We start from the raw sequence: 22,232 nt of genomic DNA, 5'->3' as shown, positions 1-22,232 counted from the left end.
CACCGTTATTTATCTCACTGCCCCATCCCAGCTCAGAACCTGGCTATATGCAAATCAGTCTGTCCCTGGCCCAATGCATCATGGGAACAGGGCAGACTAAACTACCAAGCCAATTCTTCACCAGAAAGGAGACAAGCTACCGGGGACCGGTTTCTGGCATTTCAGCCGTCTTCGGCCCGGCTTGCTTGAATCCTGATGGAGCAGTGAGAAAGGGACTCATGTCTGAGTAAACCCTGCCACACCTATAGTGGCCAAAAACGATTTAGAAAAGGGGGTGGTGATGAACAGAGTGTCTGAATTAAGCAGACCACTCTTACCCAGTCCAAAGATCAGGGCTTGATCCATCACCGTTATTTATCTCACTGCCCCATCCCAGCTCAGAACCTGGCTATATGCAAATCAGTCTGTCCCTGGCCCAGTGCATCATGGGAACAGGGCAGACTAAACTACCAAGCCAATTCTTCACCAGAAAGGAGACAAGCTACCGGGGACCGGTTTCTGGCATTTCAGCCGTCTTCGGCCCGGCTTGCTTGAATCCTGATGGAGCAGTGAGAAAGGGACTCATGTCTGAGTAAACCCTGCCACACCTATAGTGGCCAAAAACGATTTAGAAAAGGGGGTGGTGATGAACAGAGTGTCTGAATTAAGCAGACCACTCTTACCCAGTCCAAAGATCAGGGCTTGATCCATCACCGTTATTTATCTCACTGCCCCATCCCAGCTCAGAACCTGGCTATATGCAAATCAGTCTGTCCCTGGCCCAGTGCATCATGGGAACAGGGCAGACTAAACTACCAAGCCAATTCTTCACCAGAAAGGAGACAAGCTACCGGGGACCGGTTTCTGGCATTTCAGCCGTCTTCGGCCCGGCTTGCTTGAATCCTGATGGAGCAGTGAGAAAGGGACTCATGTCTGAGTAAACCCTGCCACACCTATAGTGGCCAAAAACGATTTAGAAAAGGGGGTGGTGATGAACAGAGTGTCTGAATTAAGCAGACCACTCTTACCCAGTCCAAAGATCAGGGCTTGATCCATCACCGTTATTTATCTCACTGCCCCATCCCAGCTCAGAACCTGGCTATATGCAAATCAGTCTGTCCCTGGCCCAGTGCATCATGGGAACAGGGCAGACTAAACTACCAAGCCAATTCTTCACCAGAAAGGAGACAAGCTACCGGGGACCGGTTTCTGGCATTTCAGCCGTCTTCGGCCCGGCTTGCTTGAATCCTGATGGAGCAGTGAGAAAGGGACTCATGTCTGAGTAAACCCTGCCACACCTATAGTGGCCAAAAACGATTTAGAAAAGGGGGTGGTGATGAACAGAGTGTCTGAATTAAGCAGACCACTCTTACCCAGTCCAAAGATCAGGGCTTGATCCATCACCGTTATTTATCTCACTGCCCCATCCCAGCTCAGAACCTGGCTATATGCAAATCAGTCTGTCCCTGGCCCAGTGCATCATGGGAACAGGGCAGACTAAACTACCAAGCCAATTCTTCACCAGAAAGGAGACAAGCTACCGGGGACCGGTTTCTGGCATTTCAGCCGTCTTCGGCCCGGCTTGCTTGAATCCTGATGGAGCAGTGAGAAAGGGACTCATGTCTGAGTAAACCCTGCCACACCTATAGTGGCCAAAAACGATTTAGAAAAGGGGGTGGTGATGAACAGAGTGTCTGAATTAAGCAGACCACTCTTACCCAGTCCAAAGATCAGGGCTTGATCCATCACCGTTATTTATCTCACTGCCCCATCCCAGCTCAGAACCTGGCTATATGCAAATCAGTCTGTCCCTGGCCCAGTGCATCATGGGAACAGGGCAGACTAAACTACCAAGCCAATTCTTCACCAGAAAGGAGACAAGCTACCGGGGACCGGTTTCTGGCATTTCAGCCGTCTTCGGCCCGGCTTGCTTGAATCCTGATGGAGCAGTGAGAAAGGGACTCATGTCTGAGTAAACCCTGCCACACCTATAGTGGCCAAAAACGATTTAGAAAAGGGGGTGGTGATGAACAGAGTGTCTGAATTAAGCAGACCACTCTTACCCAGTCCAAAGATCAGGGCTTGATCCATCACCGTTATTTATCTCACTGCCCCATCCCAGCTCAGAACCTGGCTATATGCAAATCAGTCTGTCCCTGGCCCAGTGCATCATGGGAACAGGGCAGACTAAACTACCAAGCCAATTCTTCACCAGAAAGGAGACAAGCTACCGGGGACCGGTTTCTGGCATTTCAGCCGTCTTCGGCCCGGCTTGCTTGAATCCTGATGGAGCAGTGAGAAAGGGACTCATGTCTGAGTAAACCCTGCCACACCTATAGTGGCCAAAAACGATTTAGAAAAGGGGGTGGTGATGAACAGAGTGTCTGAATTAAGCAGACCACTCTTAACCAGTCCAAAGATCAGGGCTTGATCCATCACCGTTATTTATCTCACTGCCCCATCCCAGCTCAGAACCTGGCTATATGCAAATCAGTCTGTCCCTGGCCCAGTGCATCATGGGAACAGGGCAGACTAAACTACCAAGCCAATTCTTCACCAGAAAGGAGACAAGCTACCGGGGACCGGTTTCTGGCATTTCAGCCGTCTTCGGCCCGGCTTGCTTGAATCCTGATGGAGCAGTGAGAAAGGGACTCATGTCTGAGTAAACCCTGCCACACCTATAGTGGCCAAAAACGATTTAGAAAAGGGGGTGGTGATGAACAGAGTGTCTGAATTAAGCAGACCACTCTTACCCAGTCCAAAGATCAGGGCTTGATCCATCACCGTTATTTATCTCACTGCCCCATCCCAGCTCAGAACCTGGCTATATGCAAATCAGTCTGTCCCTGGCCCAGTGCATCATGGGAACAGGGCAGACTAAACTACCAAGCCAATTCTTCACCAGAAAGGAGACAAGCTACCGGGGACCGGTTTCTGGCATTTCAGCCGTCTTCGGCCCGGCTTGCTTGAATCCTGATGGAGCAGTGAGAAAGGGACTCATGTCTGAGTAAACCCTGCCACACCTATAGTGGCCAAAAACGATTTAGAAAAGGGGGTGGTGATGAACAGAGTGTCTGAATTAAGCAGACCACTCTTACCCAGTCCACAGTAGCGACAGTAGAAGCACACCTAAGGAGACAGCACATACATGTCTACCCTTATCTGGACGACTGGCTTATCCAAGCAAAGACGGCCCAGCAGTGTGCCAGCCACATGTCCCACACCATTCATCTTCTTCACAATCTGGGATTCTCGCTGAATTATCCAAAGTCATATCTTCAGCCCGCCCACGTGCAACAGTACCTGGGCGTGACAATAGACACTCTGGCAGCCAAAGCTCAGCCAAATTGAGTGAGGATAAACAGCATGCAATTGCTGATAAAAAAATTCAGACCCCAACACTCGCTTCCAGCAAGAGTGTTCATGCAGTTGATAGGCATGATGGCCTCCTGCATCTTCATAGTCCCGCACGCGAGACTACATATGCACCCGCTTCAGGAGTGCTTGGCACGTCAGTGGAATCGGGCTCAAGGACAATAGAAAGACCTAGTGTTGGTGAGCGGTCGGGCATACAACTCTCTGCATTGGTGGAACCCACAAAACCTTTGCAAGGGCCGGCCGTTCCAATAGCCTGTACCACAGATAATACTGACGACGGACGCATCTCTCCAAGAATGGGGAGCTCATGTACTCCATTACACAGTGCAGGGACGTTGGATGACACAGTAAAAGAAGATGCACATCAACCTTCTGGAATTGATGGCAATCTTCATGGCATTGAAAGCTTTCAAAGTACACCTGTGCAACAAGGTTGTGTTGATCCGGACGGACAACATGACTGCCATGTACTACATACAGAAGCAGGGAGGGACACACTCTCCACAGTTGTCACATCTAGCGCAAAGGATGTGGAAGTGGGCCATTCAGAGGAACATCTTCCTCATGGCGGAACACCTCCCGGGCAAGGACAACCAGACGGCAGATCTGCTCAGCAGACACAGCCACCAGATGCACGAGTGGGAGATACATCCATCAGTACTCCAACCGTACTTCCAGCAGTGGGGTCATCCAGAGATAGACCTATTCGCCACAAGGGAAAACGCAAAATGCCAGAGCTTCACCGCCAGGTTCCCACATCCGCAGTCGCAGGGCAATGCGATATGGATGAACTGGTCAGGCAGATTTGCGTACGCTTTTCCCCCAGCACCTCTAATACCGCTGGTGGCACGCTAGCTGAAGCAACACTCGATGACACTCATCCTGGTTGCTCCAACGTGGGCACGCCAGCCATGGTACACCACGCTAGTAGAACTTTCCGTGGTACCGCATCAAAGACTGCGGCTAACGCCCAGACTTTTAACGCAGAGCCATGGCAAAATTCAGCACCCAGATCCGCAACAGCTCAACCTAGCGATCTGGCTCCTGAAGTCTTAGAATTTGGCTACCTCAACTTGCCGCCAGAATGTATGAATATCATCAAGGAGGCAAGAAGACCCACAACCAGAGCATGCTATGCGGCTAAATGGAAACGGTTTGTCATATATTGTAACCATAATCACATTAACCCACTGGATGCATCAATTCAAAACATTATCTGTTATTTGTTGCATTTATACAGATGTAATCTAGCGAACAGTTCCATTCGTATACATTTATCCGCAATAGCAGCTTATCTTCAGAACAGGCAGCACCTCTCACTATTCAGAGTGCCTGCCATTAAAGCTTTTCTGGAGGGACTTAAAAGAGTGATTCCCCCCAGACACCCACCTTCACCAGTCTGGAACCTCAATGTGGTCCTCACCAAACTGATGGGAACACCTTTTGAACCTCTACACTCTTGTGAGATTCAATTTCTGACCTGGAAAGTTGCTTTCCTAGTAGCCATTACATCACTGAGAAGAGTTAGTGAACTCCAGGCACGAACCATTCAAGAGCCATTCATACAGGTCCACGCAAATAGAGTTGGACTACGCACCAACTCTACATTCATGCCTAAGGTGATTTCGCAGTTCCACATGAACCAAACCATAGAACTGCCTGTTTTCTATCCTAATCCAGAAAATGTCGCAGAGAGATCTCTACACACATTAGATGTCAAGAGGGCTCTCATGTCCTATATAGACAGAACACAGGATTTCAGGAAGACAAAACAACTGTTTGTTGCCTTTTCTCCACAACACAAAGGCAACCCCATTTCCAAAGCAGGAATAGCCAGATGGATTGTTAAGTGTATACAGATTTGCTATGCAAAAGCTAAACGCACACTAACCATTCCTCCAAGAGCACACTCCACACGTAAGTTAGGCGCATCCATGCTTTCCTGGGGAATATTCCTCTAGAAGAGATATGTAAAGCAGCCACATGGTCCACTATACATACATTTACAAAACACTACTGCGTAGATGTACATTCAAGACAGCAGGCAGCTGTAGGACAGGCTGTTCTCAAAACTCTTTTTCAGACTGCTGCAGCTGGCACGGGCAGCCGCCGCTAACAGGAGGGACTGCTAGATAATCTATGCACAGATATGAATTCAGCAGCCCACATGCCTCGAACCGAATATGCTACTTACCGGTATGCATCTGTTCTTGGCATGTAGGGCTGCTGACATTCATATCGCCCACCCTCCCCCCCGGCGCCTGTAGCAGCTGTAGCATTCAGAATTACTATGTAGCATGGACATCATTCACTGTATTACACTCCATCTCTGCCACAATGGTGAAAAACTGTAGTCCAGGGGAGGAGTCGCCTATCTCGTGATACTTCGAAGACACTTCCAGGACAACAATGTGCAATCATCCGGACCCAACACTAGGCGGCAATCTATGCACAGATATGAATGTCAGCAGCCCTACATGCCAAGAACAGATGTATACTGGTAAGTAGCATATTCGTTCTTCTTCATCCTATGCCTTTCTTTTGCTTTGTGGGTCATAGTTAGATTTCCAACACCTGGTAATTTTCGTACATCCTATCACTGGTTTCCGAATAGTATTAAAAAACTATTAAGATCATGTCCTGGGGTATCAGCAGAGTATTGTCAATTTGACCCTTGCATCAACATGCATTCAGTTGGCCTTAAAACCATCCTATTTCCCTCTCTGTCACTGCAGTGAGGTCCAGGATCATTTTGCTCATCATCTCTTGGTCTGTGCAAGAATTGTTTTCTGCATGGGCATTCTGAACTTTTCTGCAGTTGACTAGCCCCTGCCCAAATGAATGTGTGTGATTCCTTCTCCCAGAGCACGCAAAAGTACCCAGATCTTGTAACTCTAATATTGACAGAAATGTGCAATGGTGGCACGTGCTTCTTCGTAAATATTTTTGCATGACACAGTTGCACTATTGAAGAAGACACTTAAATCGACAAAGCAGAATTAAAATATCTGATTTGTTGGGATTATATAATCTATAGAGTATTAGCAGGCAGGCCTTCTAGGCCAGGCTCTTCTCAATGACTCTTCTGGCCCTAACAAGACCATTGACAGCTGAAAACCCCCCATTTATCTTTATCATTTGGTCTAAATCTTGTATTTGTTTTGCCTGCTTTATCATGGTACATGCATGAGCCAGAATACTGGACCTATTCCTGATTTTACCTCTGTCTCACCTGTTTTGAACCATACCACTTGCAACTTGATGCAAAACGTGTTACTATGTGAGAGATCTGATCTGCAGATGAAGTATCTTACTTGTAATACAGAGTTTTGCAGATTGGTACCTGTCATGAATCCGAACAACACTGCATCCAGGCCACCGTCCCCAATAGAGAAGATGCTGGCTAAAATATTACTATGCTTTAAAAGCAAAAGCTCCAGAAAGGCTCTCAAGATAATGTAGAAGCTAATTTGATTCTGGTTTCTTGTCAATGTTGTCATCTGATTAGACATTTGCTATTGGTAATCAGATATTTGATGTTTTAAAAAACTTCTTTATCCAGTCACAGCGTGGCAGAAGAATTCAAAGGGTGTCAAGTTCTGAAACATTTCAAGATGTAAAATCAGTGTTATTAATCAGTAATTCACCTTGCTACCTATTTTACAATTTTCCCATCTTATTTTTTCCAGATACCTGACAATCCTCCTGACTATCAGAAGTATTACCGACAAATGAATAAGGTATGTCTTGGTCTTTTCACCTCCTGCAATTTCACCATTTCTTGATCTGTCCCTTTTGCTTCCATTAGCACACTGTCCTAGTTCTCAAATCCTCCCCACATTCTATTCAAACTCCCTCAGGTGTACTCCCTCTCCTTTCTGCCATTTCCCTTTCACCACTTCCCTTTCACCACTACAGCCTTTTTTCTCAGTCTGTCCGTATCTTCTTGTCAACCTCTCCTTTATCCTCTCATCAAACCCCACCACCCCCTTTTCCCATTCTGTTAATTTCCTCTAGTTTTGATTAACATGTGTTTATCTCTGGCTGCCCAAACATGAACTACTTCTCGTCCTCGCCTCAGTGTGCCTTGCATTCTTACAGGGAGGATTCCCCTTTAGCACCCGGGACTGTGGCTGGATCGTTGCAGACTGCACTGCTGAGGGGCTCAAAGCTGTAATGTTGCTGCAGGAAACGTGCCCATTTATAACAGATCACATTCCCAACAATCGTCTGTTTGACGCTGTCAATGTGGTGAGTACCTCGTAGAAGCTTCAGATGCTGGGAGTGAGAAGGTTCCTCCCTATTGTTGCAATCAGAGGATGCTCTTCAGACCCCTGGAGGCATGACACTGCAGGGGTAGGTCTAGAGATTTTCTTTCCTTGCTTGGGCATTTAAGAGGGCATTAACACGCGGCATTTGTAGAAGGGCCCAGGGGTCGGTCTAGATATTTAATTCCTTCCCTCAGATAGTTAGCAATCAGGACACAATAAGTCTCTAGTGGGTAGATGCATCATTGTTTCCATTTGCGATTTCTAAATTGCGAAAATTAAGGAATCGCAATTTAGAAATCGCAAATGGCAATGCTTGAAAATTTCGCAATTTCTTTTGCGATTCGGTATTTTTCCTTAATTGCGATTCACAATTTGCGAATCGCAATTAAGGAAACCCTTCCCATTGATTCCTATGGGCCAAAAGGCCCATAGGAATGAATGGGAAGGCAATCGCATTTTGCGAATTCCATTTTGCGAATCGCAAAATGTTAATGCAATTTCAAGGGTGCAGGGGGGGTGGGGGGTGGGGGGGGGTCCAAAGAACCCCTCCCTGCACCCCTGAAGCTTAACTTTAAGATCCATTTACACACACACATGCCCTTGGGGCATGTGAGTGTGTAAATTTAAACTTTCAAAAATGCAATTTGTGCATATTTGAAAGTTTTCAGTAATTTAGCATGAAGTTCAACTTCATGCTATTTTACCCATTCCAAATTGCGAATTCTCAATTTTAAAATAATCATGCATAGCATTTAAGAAATCTCAAATTGCGATTTCTTAAATGCAATCGCAATTTTAGAAATCGCAACATGGTTGCGATTCCTAAAATTGTGAAATGCATGATGCATTCCAAATTAGTGAATTGCATTCGCAAACGGCCGAAAAGTGCGATTCGCACCGTTTGCGAATGTAATTCAGTTTGATGCATCTAGGCATTGGAGAATCTTTTGAGAGCTTTGCTAGGAACATATCTAAATATCTTCATTTTGCACTTTTGTGGCTGGGCAGACACTTCGGTCACACTGCCATGCACTGGACAAGTCACCAACAGCAACAGTCCCTGAAGGCCATAACATTGAGATTTCTTGGGGGATCTGCCCCTTAAATATCTCTTTATGAAAAAAAGGAAAGAAAATTCGACAGATACAGAGGTCAGAGGTTGTAACAGGTTTAGGGAGCTGGAGGTTCGGTTTGTGCAGAGGTTATAGCCAGCTGTTATGAAAGATTGGCAGTGGTATCGCTGGACCGAGCATTTATGCTACTATATTCTTCCTTGGAAGAAGGAATTTTGCTTTGTTTCATCTCTTGAGGTTGCAGGCAAATGGCTAGGTGTGCCAGGCTGTACTGTGGCCCTGGTACGCAGATATGTGGTAGAGTTGGTTGAACAGGTCTTGATGGTGTATTGAGGGCAGATGTGGGAGCAATGGACACAGCTATGCTGACAGATTTAGGGGAGGAATGATGGACATATATCTGGAGTAAGGCAGGTAGAGAGTGCAGTGGGGCAGAAACAATAGTAGTATAAGTGGGGCGCTCTGGAATAGGACCCCACTTGAAGAAAGGACTTCTCCCTGTTTTGAATGTTATACCTGTGCAATTTTTGTGTTGCCCTATTTCCTGCATCTTCACACCCTCTGTCTCTTCCTCTCGCTTTCAGTTATTGAGTATGAGGAATTCAGATGGAGGGTTTGCTACGTATGAGACCAAGCGTGGAGGCCGCCTGCTCGAGCTTCTGAACCCCTCAGAAGTGTTTGGTAAGATCTTTCCCACTGTCGCAGCACCACCACTGACAAAACACCTTACTTGAGGATACAAGGCGCACACTGTTTAGGCGCAGTGGGCATTTATCACATTGGAGCATTAAAGACTGGAATTCCTATTTTATCTGAAATCATTTGTTTGTTATATGTCACTTCACAAATACATGAGCCAAAATCTTCCAGAGAAAAATATTGTTATATATTAAGCAACAAGCGGCCAATTACATTAGATTATAAATGTAATTGACACTACTGTTAACTGTTTATATAATAATGCGAGGGCCATAGCTAAACATGCCGCAGAAATTTGGGACCTACTTGATGTTCATAAGCCTGATATATGTTTATTTACCGAAACCTGGTTCCAGGTTCACTCTGCACCTTCCCTTGCAATTGTATTCCCTTCTGAATACACTGTGGTAAAGTTGGATAGACTAGGGATCTCTCCACCCTTTCATTAAAAATTCTGGACACTATCTCCTCACCTAATATGGGGCTGTTGATTTTCTCTTTAGAATCCGCCAGCTGTCAGAGGGTTACAGGGGCAGTGGTTTATCACCCGCCTGGTGGAAACAAAAAGATCTTTTGCACCACACTTTTGGAAACCCTTGCATTGTATGGTCTACATGCTGATAACTTCTTCATTGTGGGGGATTTTAATTTTAATTTTGATATTATTACAAACCACGACACTGAAGATCTTCTGGCACCTATGGACATGCTTGATCTTTCACCTAAAATTAGATAGCCAACTCATATAGCAGGCCATACGTTGGATAATATTTTTACCAATATGGTTAATCTCACCACTGAACCTCCACAGGTAGTAAGTTGGTCTGATCATATGGCGATAAGTTTTTCTTTTTTTGCCCATAGAAGTCAAGCTCAGGTCCAAGGACGCATAGTCACCCGCAGACAATAGAGGAAAATAACACCCTCTTCGTTTAGGTCAGTCTTCTCCCTCCCTTCCTTTAAGGAGTATGAAGATGTAAATGAAGCCATAACTACACTTCTAACAGAGATGACCAGGGCTTTCGATGTCATCGCCCCTATGAAAACAACAACCATTCATGTAAGACCCACCCAGGCGCCCTGGTACTCTGACAGTCTGAAATCAGAAAAAGCGTCATGTAGAGTTAAAGAACGTAGATGGAGGAAAACGAAATTAAATGATGATAGATTGGCCTATAATACATCACATAGGGCCCATCTTAGGAATTGTAATATAGCCAGGCGTCTACATCTAGCTACCCGGATAGATGAAGCCAAGGGTTCCTCTAAAGAACTCATTAGAATTCTTAAGGAATTCACTACCTCTAGTGTTAGCAACATTGTATGCCCCCCATCGCAAGAATTCTGCAATGAGCTTTCCTTGCATTTTACAAACAAAATAGACAATATCTATAACTCCTAAATCATGGAACATCAGGCAGAAAACCTAGTTCCAGATAAGCCTATGCACCCAAAACTGGAGTGCTTTGCCCCAATAACATCGGAACAAGTGCTATCATCATTAAAACTTAGCAAGTCAGGCTCGCCGCTGACGTGGCTCCCCCCACATCATGTCTGATCTGGGTCTGGAACTGGCCAAACCAATTGAGGAAATTTGTAATCTTATCATGCTTGGTCTCTTTCCTGTTGAAATGGAAAAAGGCATGTGAGCTGCTGAATTCATATCTGTGCATAGATCGCCGCCTAGTGTTGGGTCCAGATGATTGCACATTGTTGTCCTGGAAGAGTCTTCGAAGTATCACGAGATAAGTGGCTCCTCCCCTGGACTACAGTGCGCACGGGCATCGACTCCATCCTCAGATTGCTTTTTTCCGCCATTGGGTTCAGATGTCTTTGGGTTCCCTCTTGTCGGAATCGATAAAAAACTTTCTTAAGACCAAAAGGTCTTTAGTCTAATCGTCGGTATAGTCTTGCGTTCGGTCTTAGTTATTCCAGCTCGGTCCCGAGCCGGATTCCCTACACCCGCGTGCTTTCGACGCGGAAGGCCCAGTCGACGCTTCAGACCATATCGACCGTTCATCATGGACCGTAGTCCATTTAAACGATGTCCCGTCTGCAACTCGAAGTATCCCCACATCGACGTCCACCCGGTGTGCAACAAGTGTCTGTCGCCGGACCATGATGAAGCCAAGTGTATGGCTTGTTCCCGCTTCAGGTCCAAGAAGACGCTTAAGCTCGACGAGCTGCGCGCCAGGAGGCCCAGCATGCTGCACCGGCGCCTGTGGACATCTTCGATGCAGGGGATGTCGAGGAAGAATCTACCAGGGACATCAGTGAGTCGAACCCCGCGTCGGACGTCGACTAAGACGTGGATGCCGAAATGTTCGAAGCCGAAGAAGTCGTCGACGAGGTAGGAGACGACGACGGGGCCCTCGGGGCCATGGAGGATAGCTCGGACGAAGAGCTTCCTCCAACTGACACTGGGGCCGTGCCAATTCATAAGGCTCAGGTCGAGGGATCGCCATTAGGCCTTACCCAAGATCTAACGATGGGTTCTACGGCCCCGCCTTCGGGCACGGCCACGGACATTACTGCTGAGCCACACCCTGGCAAATCGAAACCGAAAGTGAAACCTACGGTCTCGACACAAGAAACTGCGCAGGTGCCGTCCTCGAAACCGAAAGTGCGCATCGCTTTGGTCGGATCCAAGGCATCGGAGCCCTCGGCGCCGAAGAAGCAGAAGGGTGTTGTCGAGCCGAAGGCTCAAGTCAAGGGCGTCGAGACTAAGTCTGCCGCGCCGAAGACTAAAGTCAAGGTGGTCGAGCCGAGTGCGTCGGCGCCGAAGACGGTCGACACCAGCAAAGGACTCGGCGACCCGAAGAAAGCTCTCGGTGACCCGAAGAAAGGACTAAGTGACCCGAAGGTTCTAGAGACTCCGCGTCAACAGGACAGGGCCAAGAGCGGCGCACCCCGAGAGTCTTCTCCTGGTGAGGCCTCAAAGGATTCCGTCAAACCGGTGCGCCCATCCGCCGCTTTCACCTAGAAGGCGACGGACTCCCTACAGCGCATCAGGGACAAGACCTTATCGGTCGGACCGAAGGATCCTCCGCCTCCGAAGCAGGTTGAGAAACCTCATAAGGCGTCCACGCACATTAATTTTACGTTGCCGCGAAGACGGCGCCGAAGGCTTTCGCTCCTAAGGCGGTCGCCAGCGTCCCCGAGAAGGTTTCCTCGGTGCCGAAGTCGTCGACGGTGGTCCCCAGCCCACAGCCTCGACGTCCTTCAGTGGACGAGCAACAATAACACTTCATTGATGCCGAAACGGGCAGGCTTTCCCTCCACAAGCGGAAAATTGCCCCAGAACGTCCAATGGAGTCCTACAAGATTCCTCTGAAGAAAAAGAGGGACTCTGCTTCCACTCCTGTCTTAGTGGAACCACTTTCTCCACAGACTCATAATGTTTCGCCCACTTACTCTGATGTGGACGCTGGGGAGGGCGATGATGAGGATGAGTACAGCTATCCTGTCTATACAGACCCTGAGGATACCAATGAACCCTGGGCCGCTGGTGCGGACACTGGTGATCCTCATTCAGGACAAGACCCTCAACTATATTCTGCGAAGACCTCTTCTACAGAAGACTGCAGCTTTCAATGCCCTCATTGAACGGGCAGCTAACAATCACAACGTCCAGCTCCATGCTGACCCTGTTGATGTCGATTTCCTTTTTGATATCCTTCTCAGTCTCTGAGAGAACTGTCAAGACTCTGCCTATGCTGAAAGGTGTCTTAAAACATGCTGGTGAGATCTTTAAAAATCCTACTAGGGCGAGGGTGATAAACCCTAGGATCGAAAAGAAGTATAAGTCAGCGCCTACTGATCCTACCTACATCAAAGGACAGTTGCCTCTGGACTCCCTTGTCGTCTCGATTGCCCGGAAGAGGGCTAATTCTCAGACTACGGGTGATGCTCCTCCCCAGACAAAGAATCTAAGGTCTTTGAGGCATCAGGGAAGAGGGTGGCAGCACAGGCGGCCAACATCTGACACCAACAAGAGTCGAGGTGGATATCGGGGTAACAGCGCCAAGGGCAGAGGTCGTGGAAACAACAACTCCAGATCCTCTGCCACCAACAAACAGTGACGCCTTGTCACTGCCCCCTGACCACGCAACACCGGTCGGGGGGAGACTCCAGCAGTTCCTGCCAGTCTGGAAAACCATCACCACAGACAGGTGGGTCAGAAAACTTATACAATACGGTTATTGTCTGGAGTTAATATCCACTCCAACCAACATACCCCCAAGACACCGTCCTATGTCTGCCGAGCATTTGCACTTATTGCAGCAGGAGGTCATCGTCATGCTGCAAAAATGAGCAATAGAGCTCGTGCCTGTGCAGGAAAGAGGCACAGGGGTCTACTCCCTGTACTTCTTAATACCAAAGAAGGAGGGGTCCCTCAGGCCCATCCTGGACCTCAGGCCCCTCAACCAGTACATCCTGTCGGAGCACTTCCATATGCTGACCCTGCAGCAAGTGCTCCCGTTGCTCATTCAGGGGGATTTTCTCGCAACTTTAGACCTAAAGGATGCGTACTTTCACATTCCACTGCACCCATCACACAGGAAGTACCTCCGGTTCACCATCCAAAACCAACACTACCAGTTCAAGGTTTTGCCTTTCGGAGTCACCACGGCACCCAGGGTGTTCACAAAGTGCCTAGCGACAGTGGCGGCGCACCTAAGGAGACAGAACATCCATGTCTACCCTTATCTGGACGACTGGCTCATCCAGAGGAAGTCAGCCCAGCAGTGTGCCGCCCACGTGTCCCACACCATTCACCTCCTTCACAATCTGGGATTCTCACTGAATTACCCAAAATCGCACCTCCAGCCCGCCCACATACGGCAGTATCTGGGTGCAACGATAAACACTCTGGCAGCCACAGCACTCACTTCCGGCAAGAGTTTTCATGCAGTTGATAGGCAGGATGGCCTCCTGCATCTCCATAGTCCCGCACGCGAGACTACATATGCGTCCGCTTCAGGAGTGCTTAGCACGTCAGTGGACTCAGGCTCACGGACAGTTGAAAGACCTAGTGTTGGTGAGCGGTCGGGCATACAACTCTCTGCATTGGTGGAATCCACAAAACCTTTGCAAGGGACGACCGTTCCAAGAGCCTGTGCCACAGATCATCCTGACAACGGACGCTTCTCTCCAGGGATGGGGAGCGCATGTACTCCATTACACTGTGCAGGGACTGTGGACGCAACAGCAACGGAAGATGCACATCAATGTTCTGGAACTGATGGCAATCTTCATGGCACTAAAAGCTTTCAAACTACATCTGTGCAACAAAGTCGTGTTGATCCGGACGGACAACATGACAGCCATGTCCTACATTCAGAAGCAGGGAGGTACCCACTCTCCGCAGCTGTTTCATCTGGCTCAGAGCATGTGGAAGTGGGCCATTCAAAGGAACATCTTCCTCATGGCAGAACACCTCCCGGGCAAGGACAATCAGATGGCGGACCTGCTCAGCAGGTACAGCCACCAAATGCACGAGTGGGAGTTGCATCCATCAGTACTCCTACTGTACTTCCAAAAGTGGGGTCATCCAGCGATAGACCTGTTCGCCACAAGGGAGAACGCAAAATGCCAAAGCTTCGCCGCCAGGTTTCCACACCCACAGTCGCAGGGCAATGCGATATGGATGAACTGGTCAGGCAGATTTGCGTATGCTTTTCCCCCAGCACCTCTGATACCGCTGGTGGCACGCAAACTCAGGCAGCACTCGATGACTCTCATCCTGGTTGCTCCAACGTGGGCTCACCAACCATGGTACACCACGTTTCTAGAACTGTCCGTGGTACCGCATCAGAGGCTACGCCTCACACCCAGCCTTCTGACGCAGAGCCATGGCGACATTCAGCATCCAGATCCGCAACACCTCAACCTGGCGATCTGGCTCCTGAGGTCTTAGAATTTTGCTACCTCAACTTGCCTCCGGATTGCATGGACATCATCCGGTAGGCGAGAAAGCCCACCACTAGAGCATGCTACACGGCGAAGTGGAAGCAGTTTGTCATTTACTTTGCAGACCACAACATTAACCCGCTAGATGCATCTATTCAGAATATCATTTGTTATCTTTTCCATCTGTACAAATGTAATTTGGCCTATGCTTCCATTCTCATACATCTCTCTGCGATGGCTGCTTATCTTCAAAACAGGCAGCACCTCTCACTTTTCAAAGTGCCTGCTATTAAAGCCTTTCTGGAAGGGCTCAAGCGAGTTATTCCTCCACGGACTCCGCCAGCTCCGGAGTGGAACCTCAATGTGGTCCTCACCAGGCTGATGGGTCCCCCCTTTGAACAACTGCATTCCTGCGAGATTCAATTCTTGACATGGAAAGTCGCTTTCCTTATAGCAATTACATCGCTGTGACGAGTTAGTGAGCTCCAGGCACTAACTATACAAGAGCCATTTATTCAAATTCATTCCAACAGGGTGGTGCTTTGCACTAACCCTAAATTCCTTCCTAAGGTAGTATCTCAATTCCATATTAACCAAACTATTGAATTACCTGTGTTCTTCCAAAATCCTGATTCAGAAAAGGGGGTGGTGATGAACAGAGTGTCTGAATTAAGCAGACCACTCTTACCCAGTCCAAAGATCAGGGCTTGATCCATCACCGTTTTTTAGCTCACTGCACCATCCCAGCTCGGAACCTTCCAAAATCCTGAGTCATTGGCGGAGAGAATGCTCCACACCCTTGACGTCAAAAGGGCCTTAATGTATTACATTGATAGGACCAAGGATTTTAGGAAAACTACACAACTCTTTGTTGCCTTTGTGCCACAACACAAAGGTAACCCCATTTCCAAAGTTGGTATCGCTAGGTGGATAGTTAAATGTATTCAGATCTGCTATCTAAAAGCCAAACGTACTCTCACCATTCCACCACGAGCCCACTCCACCAGGAAGTTGGGGGCCTCCATGGCTTTCCTTGGAAATATCCCTTTGGAAGACATATGTAGAGCAGCCACATGGTCTACCACACACACATTTACAAAGCATTATTGTGTTGATGTGCATTCCAAACAGCAGGCAGCTGTAGGGCAGGCTGTTCTGAAAACACTTTTCCAAACTGCTGCAGCTGGCACGGGCGGCCGCCGCTAATGGAGGGACTGCTATGTATTCTATGCACAGATATGAATTCAGCAGCCCACTTGCCTCGAACCGAATATGCTACTTATCAGTATGCATCTGTTCTTGGCATGTAGGGCTGCTGACATTCATATCGCCCGCCCTCCTCCCCGGCGCCTGTAGCAGCTGCAGAATTCACACATACTTCTAGCATGGTCATCATTCACTTAGTTTCACTCCATCTTGGTCACAGTGGCTAAAAACAATCTGAGGATGGAGTCGATGCCCATGCGCACTGTAGTCCAGGGGAGGAGCCACATATCTCGTGATACTTCGAAGACTCTTCCAGGACAACAATGTGCAATCATCCGGACCCAACACTAGGCAGTGATTTATTTATTTATTTATTTATTTATTTATTGACATTTGTAGAGCGCGGCGAATACCCGTGGGCGTCTCGGCGCTAGTTAAGGGATGGATCAGCAATTGGGTAAAGAAGATATACAAGGCTATTGGTCAAATAACCACGTCTTTAGCTGTTTGCGGAATGTGAACAGGGAGGGACTTGCTCGGATATGTGCAGGAAGGGTGTTCCAGAGTCTAGGGGCGGCAACCAGGAAACGCCTGTCGCCCCAGGTGACTGTTCTAGTGCAAGGCACAGCCAAGAAGTTCTGAATAGAGGAACGAAGAGATCGGGTTGGGACATGATGGAGAAGATTCTGTTTGAGAAAGTGGGGACCTTGATTATTGAGTGACTTGTAAACAATACACAGCGATTTGAATTTGATACGGCTGCGTATCGGGAGCCAATGGAGATCCCTAATGATGTTTGTAACTGGTGCGAACTTGGGGATCCCAGCCAGCATTCGTGCGGCTGCATTTTGGATTGACTGCATCTTATTTGTCACTCGGACTTGGGCATTTAAGAATAGAGCATTACAATAGTCCAAGGAGGACAGGACTAGTGAGCTGACCAGTGTTTTCCCGGCCGTGTTCGGTAGGAAAGGTAGTATTTTCCTAATCATTCTCAATTTCATATGAGCTGAAGCCGCAGTTTTATTCGCATGTGCCATAAAATTGAGGCCAGCATCGAAGATGACGCCTAGATTTCTCACTTTGCTAGCTGGACTCGGCGGGGGACCGAAAGATGGTGGCCACCAGACAGGTGACCAGCCCGGGGAGAGGTGACCGAAGATGACCACTTCAGTTTTTTCTGAATTGAGTTTCAGACAATTCGTGGCCATCCAGTCACCTATTGCCATCATTCCTCTCGTGAATCGATTGGCCACTTCCTCCCCGTCCCCTTTGATAGCCAGTACCAATTGGGTGTCATCGGCGTAGGAGGTCAGGCTCATCCCAAATGCTTTGATGACATTTGCAAGGTCCGACACGTAGATATTAACCCCTTCCATGCTGATGACGGCCCCCATCCGTCATGCATTACAGTGCTCGTGTGCTGATGACGGCTGGGGGCCGTCATAAAGCCATTGATTCTTTAAAAGCCTAGCACACGAGGAAAATCGGCCCAGCATGGAAGGGGTTAAATAGTGTCGGACTCAGGGATGAGCCTTGAGGGACCCCACACGGCAGAGATCTATGATCTATGCACAGATATGAATGTCAGCAGCCCTACATGCCAAGAACAGATGCATACTGGTAAGTAGCATATTCGTTATTAAGCCCTTGCCTAAGAAATCCTCGGCTGACCATGGGGATCTGCAAAACTATAGGCCCATCTCTCTTTTGCCTCTCTGTTCGAAAATTATGGAGTCTATGATGAATCTTCAACTCTCAGATTATCTGGAACAGCATAACTTTCTTGACCCCTCACAGTCGGGCTTCCGTGCCGGTTTTAGCACGGAATCTGCACTAACTGAAGTGTCCGACACAATTAGGCTACTGTTGTATGAAGGGACTCCCACTATGCTAGTCCTTTTGGATCTATCTGCGGCCTTTGACACCATCTCTCACAGGATCCTTCTAGAGAAATTGTGAGAGATTGGTGTCATGGGGAGGGCGCTAGACTGGATACAGAGCTTCCTTTCTGAAAGATCTCAATGTGTACTACTGGACACTTTTGTGTCCAGGACCACAATTGTGGACAGGGGTGTTCCCCAGGGCTCTGTGCTGAGTCCTACATTGTTCAATGTCTACGTGTCGTCGTTGGCTTCCGTTATTAAAGCATGCGGGTTTCATACCATCTCTTATACCGACGACACTCAGATTATTGTTCCAATAGATAAGGACTCCGTAGGGACCAGGGACAGATTTAAACTATGCATGACAAAAATTGCAGCATGGATGGCACATAACTTCCTGCAACTGAACTCAAATAAAACCGAGATCCTACTGTTTGGGAAAGCCGAGCAGATATGGTCTAATTACTGGTGGCCAGAGGAACTGGGAGAATCCCCCCGCCCTAAGAATTGGGTAAAAAATGTGGGTGTGCTAATTGATTCGAAACTATGTGAAAACTCTTATCTGGCAAATGTTTTGGATTAATCCGTATGCTAAAGAAGATTTTCCCCCGGATCCCACTCTCCACCAGAAAAGTCCTTTTACAGGCAATTTTAATCAGCAGGCTTGACTATGGAAATGCCCTGCTGGTAGGGATGAGGGAATATCTATTGTCCAAACTACAAGTCGTAAAAAATACGGCTGCCTGCCTTGCTCTCAATAAACCTCCACGCACCCCCTCTACCCCATTATTAATGAGCTGCACTGGTTACCAATGAGGAAAAGAGCTGTCTTCAAGCTCCTCTGTCTGCTATTCAAAGCCCTGGCTGGTCTAGGACCAGAATATCTGAGGAGAACATTATTATGGTACACCCCAACTCGCCAGCTGAGATCTAGTGGCCATAAGATCCTCCAGATTCCTAGAATTAAAAAGGCCAGGATGGGCGGACGTTTGTTTTCTCATGTTGCCCCTAAATACTGGAATGCACTACCAGAAGATCTGCAGCTTTGTCCTACACTTATGACCTTTAAGAAAAAACTAAAAACGTGGTTATTTTAGTGTATCGACTTTTCATAGTGCTGTCTGCATCCTGGGTGCTGAGAGATCCCTTTGGGGATGATTCGTGCGGCATATAAATAAAAATAGTAATAATATTAATAATTTCACATTTAACGAGGTAAAGTTTAAATAACACATAGCGGTATGAAAGAAAGACCTGTATTATGCACCAAGTAAGAAAAGTACTGGTTTAGTTAAAAAAAAAAAAAGACAATTCCCAATTATTTGAACCTTCAGCAGTTTAATAGGAAATGTAGAGAATGCATAAAAGTTAAGATGTGTACCTGTACAATGAGTAGAATTGATGCAGGTATCTTGGTATTAATCCAGTTTATTTGTAGGTTGTGAGATGAGGATGTTGGACCTTGCTTGTGTCATGTGTTGAGCAGGTGCAAGGGAATGCCTCACCAGCAGGCACACCGACTATCCTTGTTGAGAGATTTTTAGGAGGACAACTTAGTTTTTTTTAACTATGCTCTGGTCAGAGTGAATTGGAAAGAAGTAAGGTGAACTTTGCAAAGAATGTTGAAGTGAAACAGAGTATTTTGTAAATATAATTAAAAACATGTGAATGGGTTTTAGAAGGCATTCCATAGAAAGAATAAGGATGTTGGGGATTCACCGTTTTAATGGTGGATGAGATGTACAATGTGGTATGTTTAGATCAATTGTTAGCATCAAGATGGAGAATGTGAATGGCTTATACCCTCGAACAAGCCCCTATATTATCATGTTCAACTAACGCTGCTTAATTATAAACATACACACTCCAGTACCTCATAGTATGCATATTAGCCTCAGAGAAAGATCAAACATGAAGGAAAATGAAAAGCAGAGAGAGAAAGCCAGAAAACAACCACCATCAATAGCAACAGAACTACACTTCTAACGCTTCAAGCCTCCTCTAATCCGGATTAGAACATCAGCCCAAACAATGAAGGTCCTCACCCTTATACACCCCACATGAGCGCCCCCACGGAATACTTCTAAAGAACTAAAGACCCTGGAACAATCTGGGCTCATCAAAAATACCAGCCTGGAAGCTCTGGCGGATTTCACCTGTGCTGACACCTAACAGTTTCTTTCATAATCTTACCTTAACTATCCAGGAAAGCTTTTGTGTGCTATTACCATATCTCCCACAAGTGGCGCTGTTCGGTATATGCTGCCTTCCGCCCACTGGAGAGTCGTGTCACCCGCTCCTTTTACAGGATCCCTCGCCCCACTGTCAGGCACCCTCCTAGGCCCAGTTAAGCAGCAGCACCCAAGGCATGTATGGCACCTCCCCCACTGCTCCAGGACTCTCTACAGAGCAGGTGCCTCCCAGTGTGCAGCAGGTGTCTCCCAGGGAGCACCTCTCTCCTGCTCAGAGCGATGTTTAGGGGATTGTAACCTCCAATCCAGGCCATGCGAACACAGCACAACTGCAGTGTCCACCCATGTCGAAGGGCACAAGCAGCCTCGCAGTTTGTTCTCAATGGAACAGAAGCCCTCTCCAGGCCACCCACAGGTATTTCATTATCCACCTCAGTCTCCGTTCCGCTCCAGAGGGCCACAGGTCTCAGTGGCAGACGAGGGACCTGGAAAAAAGTCAGAAACCCGAAGAGAAGGGGCCATCCTCAGCCAATGTTAAGTAGGATATTACCATTCATTCACTGTGTATTTTGGTTATAAGTCTCTTGGGAATGTTGACAAGTTAGCAATGTGTTTTTGTTTGCCTCAGGTGACATAATGATTGATTACACCTATGTGGAATGTACGTCGGCAGTCATGCAGGCGCTCAAACATTTCCAGGACGGATTTCCGGATCACCGTGTGGACGAGATAAGGTGAGAGCGGGAAGTGTTCAGGTGGGCTCTTCAGCATATGTGCAGACCTGCAGATTAGGTGTGAGCTGCAGGAGATGGAGATGGTCAGGCAAGAGCTTTGTTGGGTGGTCATGAGAAGTCTGTTGGGGACTTGCAGTGAGGTTAGGTGAATTATTATACAGGTGACCTAAAGTTAGACCCCCCGTTGAGGGGAAGCTAGGTGAGACCTCGAGGTACTTGACAAGACGAGTACTAGGCAAGACGTGTGGAGAATACGGCAAGGGATGCACTGTAGCCTGTGGTTTAGTGGACTTATTGAGGTTGATGTAAGATAATGCGAAGCCTGAAAGGGAGTGTCAGTGAGTTATGCATGGAGACCTACAGAAGATTAGAAACACAGAGACAAGTGGGTTCTCAAATGACAATAGTAGTACATTGGATTGGAAACATTTGTAGGAGATGATGGAAGACCAGCAGACCGATCAGGGGAAAACCATGAGCTATTTGTGGTCCAGATCTCTAGGTAAAGTTAAAATATAAAAGGCCCTGCACAAGAATGTTTCTAGAAAATACATTCAAATATTACAAAGAAGTCTTTATACATAAATCTGGGAGAAGGGGCTTAAATCAAATGTATAAATGCCTGCTTATTATACGTTTATGCATAAAAGCCATGGGAAAGTCGCTTAAGCCAGGACATTGTTGTTCAGAACTGCAAGATGGGATGCACAGTTTCTTGAGCAGTGTCTTACTCACTGATATCCGGTATTAGGAATCTACAAAGCAAGTCAAGCTGAAATGTGTTTATCTCTTCTTTTCAAAAGGATGTCAGAGGCCTATCTTCTTTCACATTGTTTGGTTCAGAAGCAGAGCTAGAATCTCAGGGTCTCTTTCATGTGTAGCTTCATAGTATTTCAGCCAG

At 47.3% G+C, this 22,232-nt stretch overlaps 1 protein-coding gene across 1 annotated transcript in view; it reads left to right on the top strand.

Moving 5' to 3' along the window:
- The window catches only part of LOC147731233 (lanosterol synthase-like), a 175,576-nt gene that overhangs the window by 115,561 nt on the left and 37,783 nt on the right, over positions 1-22,232 (top strand). The window contains exons 14-17 of the mRNA XM_086956238.1: positions 7,047-7,097; positions 7,459-7,608; positions 9,286-9,382; positions 21,226-21,331. Of these exons, the coding sequence (XP_086812364.1) occupies positions 7,047-7,097; positions 7,459-7,608; positions 9,286-9,382; positions 21,226-21,331 (404 nt within the window). The remainder of the gene's footprint in view (positions 1-7,046; positions 7,098-7,458; positions 7,609-9,285; positions 9,383-21,225; positions 21,332-22,232) is intronic.

The sequence above is a fragment of the Lissotriton vulgaris genome, chromosome 2_1 (genome assembly GCF_964263255.1).
Source record: "Lissotriton vulgaris chromosome 2_1, aLisVul1.2, whole genome shotgun sequence".
In the NCBI taxonomy this organism is placed as follows: Eukaryota; Metazoa; Chordata; class Amphibia; order Caudata; family Salamandridae; genus Lissotriton; species Lissotriton vulgaris.
The sequence above is the reverse complement of the archived record's forward strand: the minus strand, read 5'-3'. Positions and strand labels throughout refer to the sequence as shown.